General features: G+C 43.2%; 1 protein-coding gene across 2 annotated transcripts in view; it reads left to right on the top strand.

Annotated features, from left to right (window-relative positions):
* The first annotated feature begins 3,024 nt into the window (after positions 1–3,024).
* The window catches only part of plpp6 (phospholipid phosphatase 6), a 40,609-nt gene continuing 26,968 nt past the window's right edge, over positions 3,025–16,665 (top strand). Inside the window, exon 1 of one of the 2 annotated variants that reach the window (XM_073063559.1) lies at positions 3,025–3,665. In XM_073063559.1, the coding sequence (XP_072919660.1) occupies positions 3,191–3,665 (475 nt within the window). In that variant the 5' untranslated portion in view covers positions 3,025–3,190. The remainder of the gene's footprint in view (positions 3,666–16,665) is intronic. The other variant, XM_073063558.1, reaches the window with a different exon arrangement.

A 16,665-nucleotide genomic window follows, 5' to 3' on the forward strand; every position in this document is an offset into this window, starting at 1 on the left:
AGTTAATGGCAGGACCCTTAGCAGTGCTGTTGTATAGAGGGATCTTTGGGTCCAAGTCCACAGCTCTCTGAAAGTGGCTGCAGAGTCTGTTGGGGTGGTAACGAAGCCATTCAGCATGCTTACCTTTATTAATTGAGACACTGAGTTCAAGAGTCAGGAAGTTAAGTCATAGCTTTATAAAACTCTAATTAGGGTATATCTGGAATATTGTATTCTGTTCTGGTTGCCCCATTATAGGAAGGGTGTTCAAAGTTCAAAGTAAATTTATTAGCAAAGTATGCATTGAGGCCCTCTGTTGGTTGTGGTCAACCATGGATATTTCATCCTATTTGTCTACGTGATACGCAAGCCAGGGCAGTACAATATAGAGAGCAGGCTAAACCTCTCCATGCAGCTAATGAATCCAAAGAAGATGGCAGAGGTCAATACAATTTGGCACCAGCAGCATCGCAGGACTTGCTAGTCAGCATTGGACTGCCTTAGGTAGTCCAGCTATGGATTTTTTCCCTATGTTTATTCCCAAAGCCTTCCCCAAGAGCACGTATAGCCACAAGGCAGCAGAGGTTTGGGATCAGAGTTTCTACATTACAAGATAAGTACATGTCACCATATACTACCCTGAGATTCATTTCCTTGCAGGCATTCACAGTAGAACAAAGAAATACAACAGAATCAATGAAATATCATACATAATGACTGACAATCAATGTGCAAAAGACAAATTATGCAAATACAAAAAACATATAAATAAGAAAATAAATAATACTGAGAACATGAGTTGTAGAGTCCTTGAATTTGAGTGCATAGGTTGTGGAATCAGTTCAGTGTTGAGGTGAGTGAAGTTATCAATGCTGGTTCAGAAGACTGATGGTTGAAGGGTAATAACTGTCCCTGAACCTGATGGCATGGGAACTAAGACTCCCGTAACCTCGTTCTTGATGGCAGTAGTGAGAAGATAGCATGCCCTCAATGATGGATGCTGCTTTCTTGTGGTAGTGCTCCTTGTAGATGTGCTCATTTTTGGGGAGGGCTTTTCCTGTGATGGACGGGATTGTATCCTTTACCTTCTGTAGACCTGGGCATTGGTGTTTCCATAACAGGCCACATTGCAACCAGTCAGGATACTGCCTACTGTGTACCTATAGAAGTTTGTCAACGTTTTAGATAACAGGCCGAATCAGTGCAAACTTCTAAGAAAGCAGAGGTGCTGCCATGCCTTCTTTGTAATGGCACCTACACGCTGGCCCCAGAACAGGTAATGCCAAGGAACTTAAAATTACTGACACTTTCCACCTCTGAACACCCTAATGAACCCCCAATTTCTTCCTCCTGTAGTCAATAATCGGCCTTTTGGTTTTGTTGGCATTGAGTAAGAAGTTGTTGTTGTGGCACCATTTGACCAGACTTTCATTCTCCCTCCTCTATGGTGATTTGTCACCCATTTTGATTCGGCCAACAACAGTGGTGTCAGCAGCAAACCTGAATGTATTGGAACTATACAACCTCACAGGGATAAGCACACAGCCTTGCACTGCACTTGTGCTGATGGAGATTGTGGAGGAAATGTTGTTGGCAATCCAAACTGACTGGGGCCAGCAAGTGGGCAAATCGAGGATCCTGTTGCACAAGCAAAATATGGTGGCCTAGGTCTTGGAGCTTAGTGATCAGTTTTGAGGGGATGATATTGTTCAATGCTGAGCTGTAGGCAATGAAGAGCATCCTGATATAAGCGGAGACTTTGGAGTGGGTGCTGAAGAGGTTTACCTGGATTAGAGAGCAGGTGCTATAAGAAGAGAAAGGACAAAATTGGGTTGTCGTCTCAGAGGAGTGAAGGGGAGACATGATGGATGTTTATAAGGTTATGTGAAGCAAAGACACCCAGTAACTTTTCCCCAGGATGGATATGTCCAATACTAGAAGTCATGCATTAAAGATGAGAGGGGGAAGTTCCAAGGAGATGTGCGGCACAGAGAGTGGTGAGTGTCAGAATCCGCTGCCAGGGGTGATAGTGAAGGCAAATATGTTTAAATTTTTTGATGTTTCAAATGTTCTTAGAGTCTTAGGAGCGAAGTGGTCATGGTGCTAAACCTGACTCCCTTCTTGCATCTTCAGAAGCAGCTCCATTTCTAACTTTGATACCTTTTTTTTTTCCTTTTCAAGGTTCTTTTGAAGACCCTGACCTGGAGTTACGCTCTGCGGGCATGGGACCCGCTCTCAGGGCCTCACGGCCGGCCGCCTTTTGATATCCCAAGGATGCGGCCTGGAAGACTAGCACGCCTTCAGGGTGCCGAATGCTCATGGCTCTGGAGACCGACTGATTCTAGGCCGGTGCCCCGGACTGAGGCATTGCGGAAGGAAACGGAAGATCGGGAGCAGCGGGTTCGCTGCAGTGGGCTGTGTCCAGAGACCTGTCTCTGGGCGCAGAGCTCAGATAAAACTTTTAACATCATAAATCAGCAAGCTGTTTTGTTATGTCTCCCCTCGCGCTGTGAAATGGGGATATATCTTTTTCCCTTATTAGGGAGAGAGGGAATTTGTGGTATGTTGAATTACCTGGTGAACGAGTGCTCTTTGGGGTACTGCATGTCTGCGTCCTTATCGATGCTTTGCTGCACGCTTGAGAGCGCAATGGGGGGGGGGGGGGCTCCAATAGTTTTTTGCTGGTGGGATGCTTTGCTGCTGCTTGTGCATGGTAAGGGGGAGCTGCGGGGGGCTTTAGGGTTCTAGCGTTTAACTATCGTTCATTCTTTGGGACTCTTGTTTTCATGGATGTTTGCAAAGAAAAAGAATGTTCTATGTTCTGTTTCTTTAGTCCCAATCCGTTGCTGTCGTTCGTTCAATATAGAACAGGCGAAATTTGTCGCAGTCGATTTAACGCCGTAGGTGCTGTTCTGTTGTTGCAAAACACTGACTGTCAATACGTGCGGCTTCGTTGCTGCAATTCATTCGATGCCAAGACAGCAACCTGGTCATTTAATGCTTGTGTCAGAGCGTGTGGCTCTGTAGGCTGCAGCGCATTCAATGTCAGTGCGGGCGGAGACCGTGATTGACAGGTGCCGCGCCGCGCCGCGCCGCGCCGCCGTCCCTGTCCCTGTCCCGTCCGGCGAGACGCGTCACGCGTCTGCTGGAAGATGGCGGCGTAGCTGTGCACCCGGGGAGCGAACCCTGAGCCCGGCCGCCGATCGCAAGGATGCCGGCTCACTCTCCCAAGTCCAGGAGTCGTGAGCGGGAGACGCGCGGAGGCGGGAGGCTGGAGTACTTAGTGCAGAGTCGGCCGCCGGGCTTTCTGCAGAGACCAGGCTTGGAGCCGCCATCACCACGGCACCGGGCGACGCAGCTGGAAGGCCACGGCCTGCGCCGGGACTCGGGTTCCTCCTCCTGCCTCGCCACCACCGCACAGTCACAGCTGCCCGAAGAAGACTGCATGAAGTTAAACCCGTCGATGCTCGGTATCGCCCTGCGGTCGTTGCTGGCCATTGACCTGTGGCTGTCCAAGCGCCTGGGTGTGTGCGCCACCGAGGACTCACCTTGGGGTAGCGCCCGGCCCATCATGAAGCTTATCGAGGTGACGGGCCACGGCATCCCTTGGATAGGAGGCACCTTGTATTGCCTGTGGAAGAGCGACAGTGCTGCCGGTCAGGAAGTGCTGCTCAACTTGCTCTTGGGTAAGAGTCATGATTAAATCAGCACAGAAACTGGCCGTTCGGCCCACGCTATCCATCCTGACCACCGAGTCCCCATTTATTCACCAATCCTATTTGTTAATATTTGGTCCATTTGGAGATCCTTTTAAAATGCTGTAAATCTCTTGTTACACCACCTTCTTATGCAGTGCATTTGAAATTCCAACTAGTCTCTAGGTATGGAAAATATTTACTTTCTGGTTCTTATCAGAAAAGAAGTTTCTGTTCTTATCCTGAACTTCTGTCAATGTTATACATTTTCACCAAAGGGAAAAGTTCCTTACTGTCCACCTTATATGTGCCTCTCATAACTTATTGCACATCTATCAGATTTGCCCTCAACATGTACACCAAGGAAAACAAGCCTGAAATATCCAATTTCTCATCATTGGTGAAAGGTTCTATCCCCAACAATATCCTTTGCAATGGTTGCACCACAGTCACATCCTGCCAACAGTCGGGTAACCAGAACAATGCACAAGAGTGGCCCAGTTAATGTTTTATAACATTGTTCCATACCTCCCTATTTTTATGTTCAATGCCCTGGCTAATTAAAGCAAGAATCTAGTATGCTTTCTTGTTTTATCTACCTGTGATGTCACTTTCAGGAATCTTTGGATGCATATCAGAGTCTCTCTGTGCTCTAGAACTCTACTAGCTTTGTTAGTCATGACAAAATATCTCTCCTCATTTATGTCACGATTAAGTTCCATCTGTCTACCATACCATCTTGTTAACATCATCTTGTAGCTGGAGATTACTGTCCTCACTATCAACGTCAGTAATTGTTTTCGGCGGGCTGCTGTCATTGAGAGCAGTTGCGTGATTGTTTGAGGTGGCACGAGGTTTCAATAGAACTCAGGGTCCTTTGGAGCTTTTTGGTGGGCTGCAATCTTAATGATCTCCTAGGCACTTTGGCAAAGGCCAATAAAAAGAAGCAAGGTGTGAGTGCACAGTGTGAGAGTGGTCAGGCTTTGGCTTAACAGGCTTACGCATACACAGACAGATTTTAAGTAAGTTTCTAGTGAGTTTTCTTTTCTCTTTCTTTGTCTGTTAGCTGAGAATGGGTTCAGAATTAGTCTTATATTCTCTTTATGAGATGTGGGAACTCAGAGAGAGCTTTAATCTCCCTGATAACTACATCTGCACAAAATGCATCAAGCTGCAGACGGATGACCTTTGAGAATGAGGAATTGGTAGATAGGAACTGCAGGGAGGTAGTCACTCCTAACTTGCAGGAGGCAGATACCTGGGTGAGTGTCAGGAGAGGAAAAGGGAATAAACAGCCACTACAGAGTACCCCTATGGCCATTCCCCTTAATAATAAGTGTACCGATTGGAAACTGGGGGAAGAGAAACTACATACCGGGGGAAGCTGTAATGACTGGATTTCAGGCACTGAGTCTGGCCCTGTGGCTCAGAAGGAAAGGGAAGTGAAAAGTGCAATAGTGATTGGGGATTCCATAGGTAGAATAGACAGGGGATTCTGTGGATGTGAACGAGACACTCAAATGGTATGTTGCCTCCAGGTGCCAGGGTCAGGTCCACAGCATTCTCAAAGGGGAAGGTGAGCATCCAGAAATCGTGGTACCAACGACAGAGGGAGGAGGTTTTGAAGAGAGAATACTGGGTGTTGGGTAGGAAGCTGAAAAGAGGGTAGTCATTTCTGGATTGCTGCCTGTGCTATGTGCCAGTGAGGTTATGAATAAGGTGATTTAGCAGATGAATGTGTGGTTGAGGAAATGGGACAGGGTTTCAGATTTCTGGATCATTGTGATCTCCTTTGGGGAAGGTGTGACCTGTGCAAAAGGACAGGTTACACCTGAACCTGAAGGGGCCAATATCCTTGGGAGCAGGATTGTTATAGCTATTGGAGAAGGTTTAAACTAATTTGTCAGGGGTTTGGGAACTGGAGTGATGGGGCTGAGAATGGGGCACGGTATACAATTAGATGTAGCGTGTAATGAGACTAAGGAAGGACAAGCAAAATTACAGTCAGTGGGATGATTTGATGGGCAGATGGAGTATAGTGTAGGGGAATGCATGGTCATGCACTTTGGTAGAAGGAATAAAGCTGTAGATAATTTTCTAAACAGGAAGGAAATTCAAAAATCAGAGATGTAAATGGACCTGGAGTGCTCATGCAGGATTTGCTAAAGGTTAACTTGCAGGTTGAGTCAGTGGTAAGGAAGGCAAATGCAATGTTAGCATTCATTTTGAGAGGACTAGAATATAAAAGCAAGGATGTAATACCGAGGTTTTATAAGGCCCTGGACAGACCACAGTTAGAATATTGTGAGCAGTTTTGGACCACTTACCTTAGAAAAGTTGTACACCCATTTTGGAAAGGGTTCAAAGGGGGTTCACAAGAATGATCCTGGGAATGGAAGGGTTAACATATGAGGAGAGTTTGTGTGCGTGTACCAGCTGGAGTTTAGAAAAATGAGTGAGATCTCATTGAACAATCAAATAGAGTGGATGTGGAGGGGATATTTCCTATTGTGGGTGAGTCTAGAACCAGAGGGCACAGCCTCTATTTAGAACAGAAGTGAGGAGGAATTTCTTTAGCCAGAGAGTATTGAATCTATGGAATTCATTGCCACTGATGACTGTGGAGGCCAAGTCATTGGGTATATTTAAAGCAGAGGTTGATTGAAATCCATACTAACCAAGAAGCAAAGGTTGTGGGGAGAAGGCAGGAGAATAAATCAGCCCTGATGGAATGGCAGAGCAGACACAATGAGACACATGGCCCAGTTCTGCTCTTATGTCTTACGTCTTTGTATAAGCCATGCAAGAGGTAGGGTTTAAACAGTTTCTTTCATGTCCTCCCTCATCCCATTCATTAGAAATGGCAATGCAGGGAATGGGATCATAACCAAGAGGTTTTGTTGATTGGAATTTGCAGTGATGTGGAATGTATTGCCTGAAAGAGTGTTGAGTTTAATGGTATCAATCATAATAGCATTCAGTGTATACTCAAAATGTAGTAACTGCAGAAGGAAGTGATTAATTGGGTAACTCTTTCAGAGCCACAAGTGGAATGAATTGGAAAACGTTCAAAGTTATGGCATAATTTTTGGAAGACATAGATTAATAAAATATAAATCTTCAGTGATATTTCTCTCTCTCCTAATTGATCAAACTTGTTGAGGAGCTGACAGTCAAAAGGATGTTTACATGGATTTTATTGGGCACTTCACGGAGTTTCCTCGCAGAATAATCGGAGTAGTAAAAAGAGAATGTGGAAGAGGATCTAATAATGCAGAGAAGGGTGCCATAGTAGCATAGCGGTTAGCACAACACTATTACAGCTCGGGGAATCAGAGCTCAGAGTTCAATTCTGGCGTCCTCTGTATGTCCTCCCAGTGGAATGCACGGGATTCATCTGAGTGTGCCAGTTTCCTCCCATGGTCCAAAGGTGTACTGTTTGGCAGGTTAATTGGTTTCATTGTACATTGTCCTGTGATTAGGTTAGGGTCGAATTGCTGGTTGCTGGGGCAGTGCAGCTCGAAGGGCCAGAGGGCCTACTCTGTGCTGCACCTCAAAGAAAGTGAAAGAAATCAGTGCCTGTGCTGCATGTACTTTTGGATGATATTGATTATTTAGAAATGGAGGAGCCTTCTGTGTAAATGATTTAAAACCTAGCAGTAAGCAAGAGCAGGGAGATGGTTAGAAATGTGATAATTGGAATTCAGTTTTGGTGTTTTGGGGGAGGTCAATTGAAGTAAAGGTATATGATTAAAATGCTGATTCCTTTTTCTCCACAAAATTCGGAATCTTTTAAAGTACATTCACTCGGCCAATGATAGCAGGAGTGGCAATTTATGTGAATGTGAAGGAGTGCAGGATATTTGCCTTCATTGGCAGAGCACAGAATGTAAATGGTCATGCTTAAGCTGTTTAGTACGGCAGTAAGGCTACAGTTTGAATGCTGCATTAACAAGAAAGATGTGATAACGTTGACGAGGTTACAGAAGGTTTACAGGGATATTGTTAGAGCTGGTGTACCTCGGTTATGAAAAGTGCTTAGCTAGACCTGAAGGGAAATTTAATCATCTGGTTGAATAGAATGAACAGCAAGGATTTATTTCCTTTAATAAAAATGTCTGTAACTCCAAGCATTGATTTACAGAAAAGAGTAGGCTTAGCTTAATGCTGACGGTACTGGAAAAAGATAGAATTAGTTATCTATAAACTATTCACATTTAAAATATATACAGTAGAAAGAAAGTGATTCAATGTTCCACCATTCAGTAAGATCATTACTGACCTCTTGCCGCTGCCATTTTCCCAACTCCCTAATGCCTAAAAAATCAACTAATCTGAATCTTCAGCATATTCAGGACTGAGTTTTCACTGCTGTCTAGAATGGTAAATAGTAAATTGGATTATTATTGTCACGTGTGCTATTTGGTACAGTGAAAAACTTGCTTTGCGTACTGTTCATACAGTATTCATTACAACGGTGTATAGGTAAAGCAATAACATTGCAGAATAAAATGTTTCAGTTATCGAGAAAGTGTAGTACTGGTAGACAGTAAAGCACAAGGTCATAACGAGGTAGATTGTGAGGTCAAGGCTCCATTTTATTGTATTAGGGAACCATTCATATGTCTTATAACAGCAGGACAGAAGCTGTCCCTGAACCTGGTGGTATGTGCTTTCAGACCTGTATTTTCTGCCTGATGGCCTGGTGAGAAGAAAAGACAATGTCTGGGTTGGGTAGGGTCTTTGTTTTTTGCTGGCTGTTTTATTAAGGCAGTGAGAACCATATACAGAATCCACGGAGGGTAGGCTGGTTTAACGCTGTTTGAGCTGTATCCTCCACTCTGTATAGCTCCTTGTGGTCACAGCAGAGCACTTGCCATACCAAGCTATGAAGCATCAGGATAGAATGCTTTCTATGGTGCATCAATAAAATGGTGAGAATTAATGTGGACATGACAGATTTCTAACCACCACCTCTTGTCCCCGTCTACCCCCCCCCACCCCCCGGAGGAAGTAAAGGTACTAGTGAGCTTCCTTTGCCATGGTGTCAATGTGGTTGGACCAGGACTAGGACTAGGAACTTGAAGCTGTCAAGACCCCCGTTGTCTTCAGTATCAGTGATTCAAACAGGAGCACGTGCACCAGCCCATTTTTTTAACGTCAATGACCATCTCTTTCGTTTTACTGACGTTGACGGAAAGGGTGTTGCCATGATACCTTGTCACTAGGCTCCCGTTCTCCCTCCTGTACTCTAACTCATTGTTATTTGAGATGCGACCCACTAGAGTGGTATCATCTACAAACTTTGTAGCTGGAGTTAAAGAAGAATTTGGCCACTCAATCGTGAGTGTATAGAGAGCAGAGGGTCGAGAATGCAACCTTATGAGACTTACCATGGCAGAGGAGTTGTAGCCAAACCTTACTGTTTGCAGTTTGTTGATAGGGAAGTCAAGGATTCGGTCGCAAAAAGAGGTGAGTCATAGGTCGTGAAGTTTGGAGATGTGTTTATTTGGAATTATAGTATTGAAGGTTGAGCTGTAGTCAATATACAATAGACTGTTGTTGGTATCTCATGTTGTCTTGATACTCAAGGAGATGGTCTTTGTCATAGCCTTGTTTTGGCAGGAGGCAAATTGCAGTAGGTCAAGGTTGTTTTGGAGGCTGGATACGTGTGCCATGACCAGCCTCTTGACTCACTTCATAACGAGTCCAACAGGTGAACTGAAAAGCCCTCAGATTGTGTGGTGTAGTCAGGTGAAGAGGGTGTAAGCCATCTTTTGGTGAGATGTAGCACACAGCAGCCTATCAGTTCCCTTTCAAAGGCCAGTGTCCCTCTTAGTTCATCAACTTTATACTCAACGGTCTGGACGTTAGCTGGTAGGATGTTTAGGAAGGGAGATTTGAACCCATGTGGCTTCAGTTCACCTGCAGCCCAGCCTGTTCACCTTGCTTCCCAGGTAAGTGGTTAGGTCAGGTTAGTCCTGGGAGTGGAGCCATGTGGACTGGAAGTTAATTAATTTATTCTGGCCAGACCTGGAAGACCTGGAGTGGTTTCTTCTGACCAGTTGTTGTTCCTGTGCAGGTCTGAAAGTTCTGAGGTGGAATGGGCTGTCCATCAGGTAAGTGGGGCATCTGGGGTAGTTTTGTCATTGGGACAACCTTGGGTGCTCTGTAGGTTTGGGCTTCTGATCTGGAGAGGCCTGAACATCAGGGGTTCAGTTGAGTCAGGCATCAGGATAGCTCCCTTTCACTCCTGAGCCTCATCCCCTGCTGCCTCTGTTGTGTTGGTTTTTGCCTTGTGGTCAGCATTGCGCACTTCTGCTGGCCAGGTCTTCTTCACCCTGGTCGGTCCTTGGCATTGGGTCTCTGTCAGGTGCTCTAGTGGAGTCCAGGAGTTGGGTCATGATAGTGTGGGCTTCGTGAAATCAGCTCTTCACCCTGTGCAGGCTTCCAAATAGACTGGCTCATCCAAGATCTCCTGGTCTGGGTGCAGAGGTTAGGTTGGTAGATTCTGGAAGTTGGAGCATCATCAACCTGTGTGCAGATTTTTAAAAAAGTATTATTAATCATTCTTAGATGCAGGATTTAGATTTAAAAGAGTAAAACAATTGTAATAGAAGTAATGACTGGATTTGTATGTGTTTATAAGTATTATAACATGTACAGGCCAGTGGAAGGCAAACAGAACCAGCCTCCAGCTGTATACTCACTGATTGGCCTTGCTGCAGTTTGTGATTTGGGTTTGGATGTGGAGCAGGGCAGGCTAGGCACACGTAAGCCAAGCTGTTTTGCTGCCTCATTTGCACCAGCTAGTAGCATATTTTCCCATTCATTTGATTCAGGGTTCCAATTTAATTACATATATTGATTTTTTCACTTATGTGTTTTAGTAATATTTAATTAAAACTGTAAATTTATCATGAGCCATTCAGACACTCCTGTGGCCCCCAGTTTCTTGTTTTTTTACTTGTATCTGCTACAAAACCCAACATGGCTGCTGCGGTGGAGGGTGGAGAGCATATGGTCCACGTTGAGAACTACTGTTATAAATTGTGAATAACTGGATTGGAACAGCAATCTCTGAAACTCCCTGCTTGTCACAGCATACAAACCCAAAAATGTTCCATTCATCTCTAATGTTTTCTATTTTTTTCTCAGAAGGCCTGAAATTCCAAAAATAACACATCCTTGATTTTTCTTTTTGTCTCCTGTCTTTTTGGGTTAAAATCTGTAAAATCTTTGGTTTCATTCTAATCTCTTCTGAACTCACTCTAAAGCCTTGACATCTTTCTCAAAGTGTAAAGTGTTAAGTTAATAGTAGAATGAGGCTTGACCAGAGATTTATAAGTGTTTAGCATTAGTTCTTAGTGCATTTTTTAAACCTGGTTCCTCCTTTCATAAGGTACAAGTGCTAAATGTCTTATCAAATTGTCTGGGGCACCTTTAAAAATTTTTGGAGGTTCATCCCTAGGTCCCTTCGTACAGTCTTACTTTTTATTTTGTGACTTTCATTTTATTTTGCAACTATGTAAGAAAATAATCTGACAAGACAGTTTTAGTTGAGTTTTGTTCAACCCTTTTAGCTTTACATAGCAATTCCGAAAATCTAAAGTTTTGATTTGGACACACTGATGCTTTCAGTATGAACTGCATACACAAAGCCCTGAATTAATGATAGACTGTGGGACAAGATGATCATGCACTTGGATTGATTTCAGGAGGGGTAGAATTGAAATGCAACCACAACAACTGTGGTTAGAGCACACTTGGAGCTTTGTGACCCATGCTGGTCTCCAAAAGTAAAGCTGATAATGGAATCACTGGTGAAGGTGCTAAATGATTTACTAGATTCATCCTAGAGCTGTGGTTAATCCAAATAAAGAAAGGTTAAATGGAATGGGCTCTTCTGGAAGAAAAAGACTGGGAGATATCTGATAAAAGGTCTTTAAGGACTGTGAAATTGTTTGATAATATAAATTTAGAGAAAACCTTTCAGTTTGTGGAGGAGGCCTGAAAGTTACGTAAATCAGTCACTAATAAATACAAAAGGTGCTTTTGAAGAAATTCTACCAAGAGATTTTTGTAAAGTTGAAGTCTGCTTTAAGGGTGAGATGCGAATTAAAGTGAAATGTAAATGAGATGAGGCTGAGAGGAAAATTGGATTGGCCATGATGAGGTGGTGGAGTAGACTCGATGGGCCAAATGGCCTAATCCTACTCCTATATCTTATGGTCTAAAAGTTAATTGGGTTCAATGAAGAGGGAAGCTAAAATGGCTCACATTGATTATCAACAGTCATGGACCTGTTGTCTGACAGACCTATCTCTTTGTTCATGTATTTGATCAGTACATTTTACATCTATACAGCTCTGCCCATACGATACAAACAACAAATGAAAGGACTATACCCTCAGATTAGTTGAATGAATAGGCAGCTATATGGTAGACACAAAGAAATGGATACGTAAGGTAATCTACTTTGGTGAGAAAAACCAAAATGCATTAAGTAGCACCCAACCCCTTTGTACATCAATATTTCCAAATTTAGTAGCCCTTGTACATTGGTCACTAATAGCAAACATGTAGTAGCAGCAAAGAGTTAAGAAGGCACACGATGGCTATCATTTCAAGAGCTTCTGACTGCAGAAGCAAGATTTTTTTTACCAGAATTACAGCATCATTGTGAGTAGTTTTGAGCAAGTTTGGCTTCTTGACTGAAGGAATGATGTACTTTGCCTTCATTATTAAGGCAGTTCTTCTTACTCTTGAGTGTTGATGAAGAGACCGATGAGAAGGAGAGAAGGGCTGCCACCTCCACCCTTAGTCAATAGCTCACGCACAGAAGTCAGCTCTGTAAGAACCTATATCATGACATTTAATAAAGTCCTAAATGCATTCAAGGCCTGAACTTGCTTGATGGATTTTTAAAAGAAATTGCTTTGCAGCAGTAGCTTCCAGCTGTTACATTGTCATAGAGTCATACATCACGGAAACAGGTCCTTCAGGCCAACTAATTCATGCCAACCAGACTCCCATCTAAGCTAATCTCCTTTACCTATATTTGGCCTCTATCCCTCTAAATATTCCCTATTCATATACCTGCCTAAGTATGTTTTGTATATTGTTTATGTACCTGCCTCAACCACTTTCTCTGGCAGTTCATTCTGTACACTGTCCACCTCCTGGATCAAAAAAGTTGTTCCTCTGGTTCCAATTAACTTTCTACCCCTTCACCTTAAACCTCTGTTTTCTAGGTCTTGATTTCCCAACACTAGGAAAAGGACTCTGCATTAACCCTATCTATGCCATTCTAAAAGGGCACACCTCATTCTCCTATGCTCCAATGAAAAGAGCCTCAACCTGCCCAGACTCTCCATAATGCAGTCCGTTGAGTTCTGGTAACATCTCAGGAAATATCCTTTGCACTCTTTAAAGTTTAATGGAATCTTTACTGCATTAGAAAAATTTGCCAAGAACGATCATGGTCATGGGACCATGATCACCCACATCATACAACACAGCACATGATGATGATGGTGACTATAGCAGGGTGACCAAACTGAACACAATATTCCAAATGTAGCTTCACCAACCTTTTGGACAATTGCGACATAAGATCCCAACTTCTATACAGTACTCATTGCCCTGACTGATAAAGGCCAGCATACCAGCCTGTGTACTTGTGATATCACTTTCTGTGAGCCATGTACCTGTACTCCTAGGTCCTTTGGTTTTACAGTAATCCCCATGGTCATGCTCTTCACTGCAAAAGTTATTTGTCTTCATAAATTGCTGTAGCTAACACTTCCTGTATTAAGTACCAGAGGAGGTCAAAGTGCAGAATTATCTTTTTTTTTATAAATGTTTTCCGCTTCTATATTTCTCATCAATTTTTCTGGATTTTGATAATTATGGTGTGATTTTCAACAAAAGAGAATCTCAGTTTAAAGCAAGATGCTGTAGTCAGGGATAATAGTGTTACTTTAGTTGCTGGAATAATATTGACATACCAGATCAAAGCAACACACAAACTGCTGGAGGAACTCAGCAGGCCAGGCAGCATATATGGAAATGAATAAACAGTCGATACTTTGGGCCAAGACTCTTCTTCAGGATTAGAAAGGAAGGGGGAAGATGCCAGAATAAAAATGAGAGGGGTGGGGAAGGAGGAAAGTTAGAAGGTGATAGTTGAGGCCCAGTGGGTGGGAAAAGTAAAGGGTTGGAGAGGAAGGGATCTGCTAGAGGAGATTTGACTATAGGAGAAAAGGTGGGAGGGCACCCAGGAGGAGATGATAGGTGGATGAAAAGGGTTAAGGGGCCAGAGTGGGAATAAAAGATGGGAGGGGGGATTTTTTTTTAACGAGAAGGAGAAATCAATATTCATACCTTCAGGCTGGAGGCTACCCAGACGATATATAAGGTGTTGCTCCCCCACCCTGAAGGTGGCACAAGAGGAGGCCATGGACTGAAATGTCGGAATGGGACTTGGACGAAATGTTTAGCCACTGGGAAGTTCTGCTTTTAGCAGATGGAGCAGAGGTGCTAAACAAAGCAATCCCTCAGGTCTCAGCAATGTAGAGGAGGCCCCACTGGGAGTGCCGGACACAATAGACGACCCCAGCAAGTTCATAGGTGTGCTATTGCCTCACCTGTAAGGACTGTTTGGGGCCTTGAATGGAGGTGAGGGAGGAAGTGGATGTGCAGGTGTAGCACTTTAGCTGCTTACAGGGATAAGTGTCGGAGGACAGACTAGTGAAGAGGGGTGAATGGACAAGGAAATCACAGAGGGAGCAATCCCTGTGGAAAGTGTTTGGTGGTAGGATCCCTTTAGAGATGGCAGAAGTTGCGGAGAATGTGTTGGATGCAGAGGCTTATGGGGTGGTAGGTAAGGACAAGAGGAACTTCACTGTTAAGGCAATGAAAAGGTGATGAGCGCTAATGTTCGGGAAATAGAGGAAATATAGGTGAGGGAATGATGGAAGGGAAACAATATTCTTTGAAGGAGGAGAATATTCCTGATATCCTAGAAAGAAAAGCTGCATCCTGGGAACAGATGCAATAGAGGCGAAGGAAATGAGAAAAGAGAATAACATTTTTACAGAAGACAGGGTGGAAAGAGGTATAGTCAAGATGAATCAGTTAGGTTTATACAAGATGTCGATTGACAGTTTGTCTCCAGAGATGGAGACTGAGTGACAGAGAAGGGGAGGGAAGTGTCAGAAATGATACCAGATCAAATGCTACCACAGTTGTTTAAAAATCTAGAGCTAAATTAATATATACAGTAATTTTAAATATGAAAGTAAAAATGTATTTGTCATAAATACAACAGCTAGTTTACTAAAGAGGAAAGTTTGTCATCTTTAACTTCTCTAGTTTGTGTGTGATTTCAATTCTACACTCACAAGTATGCAGATTGGCTGCTCTCTAAATTGTCCTAACAAGTTTTCTCAGTTAAGGACAACCAGGCAATAGATGTCAGCCTCGGAAATGAAGTCCTCAGTCCAGGAATTAATTTTGGAAAAGACTAGGTAAATCAGTGATCCAGTGAAATTCATTTAACTGATTAATTCTGTTTGTAGCATATGCTTACCTGACATTAAGATAATCTGTATCTAAATATGCACACACCGAATAGTACAACTGGAAATGCTTCATTAAAAGTTATAGTTCCTTTGGTCATTCCAATTGGATGTTAATTCTAGAGCTAATGCATGCTGATAATCACTGCCCTTCAAGGATTTATGGGAACATAACCCAGTCTATTCCTAGCTGATTCTGTGAGGGTAAATTATTCCATTGTAGGCCATTAACAGGATGATCTGTACTACCTTCAGTATACATACTGTATGCACAGAGCCATGCAGTGAGTTAAACAACTTCTCAAATGTCACCCAAAGCAGAAAGTGAAACTGCAAAAAGTTAAATAAAAGACATTGTTAAATTCAACATCGAATCATCAGGGGCCTGAATATACTAATACTGTTGATTATTCTTACATCCGGTGTTAATCAAATTAATACACATACACAACACTCCATAAATATGCAGTGTGAACAAGAGTAAACTCGTGGCGCAACAATAAACTTAGACATAATACTTCCTTCAAAATATATCTACTAATTGTGAACCAATATTAACAAACACTTAAGACTCATAGATATTGCTGTTTCAAGGGTGGATAAGGAGTGGCTGGTGATGTGTGTCTTCCACCGTGCACTTCAAATAGAATAAAAATAACCCGCGCAGGAAATGATATTAAAAAACAGCTTACGCACAGGAAGGGACATTCATACAAAGCAAACTGCGCCTCTCGTGGCTGGAACACTCCCCACCTGGCATCCATAGGATGTCAAACTTAACTACTGAAACTGAAAGTCAAATAATCACTATGTCTTTGGCAAAAGATAGTGTCAAACTGGTCTTGAAAACATGGCAATGTCTAATGAGCAGACAGATGGCATGGAGTTTACCCAGAATAATAATTGAGTGAGTTATCTCTGAGGTGAATCATGCCTTCTTTATCCATTCTCCAACTTGCTGTAGCCCCTCAGAGTCTAGAAAGGGGCAGAATTTACTAAGGGGACTTTGTTCTGGGAGAGACACGTGCTTTGTGATGCACTGCACATCTCTGCATAAATCTGCCTTTGAACAAGAGGGATTGTAACTTTTGCCCGATTCAGTTGCTTTGTGCGGAGAGGTTGCTTATAAATGTGCCAACCACCACAGAGGCTGTTTGGCTATTCCCTTAAAGGAATGAGCAATGTGAGAGAGCCGGGCAATTGCTCTGGTAGGCGAAAAACAGCTTCAAAAACACGAAGTGTGCACTGCCAAGTTGGAGCAGTGAAAATTGAGTGATTTTGGTCGACACTTCAGGACATATTTTGAGATTACTTCAGGGTCATCTAAGTCTAAAGTTTCCTGCTGACACTGTTCCTGTTAGAGATCAGCAAGAAATGCTGGGCCAGTTAACCATGAGGAGAGGGTGAAC

The sequence above is a fragment of the Hemitrygon akajei genome, chromosome 12, assembly GCF_048418815.1.
Source record: "Hemitrygon akajei chromosome 12, sHemAka1.3, whole genome shotgun sequence".
NCBI classification, from domain to species: domain Eukaryota; kingdom Metazoa; phylum Chordata; class Chondrichthyes; order Myliobatiformes; family Dasyatidae; genus Hemitrygon; species Hemitrygon akajei.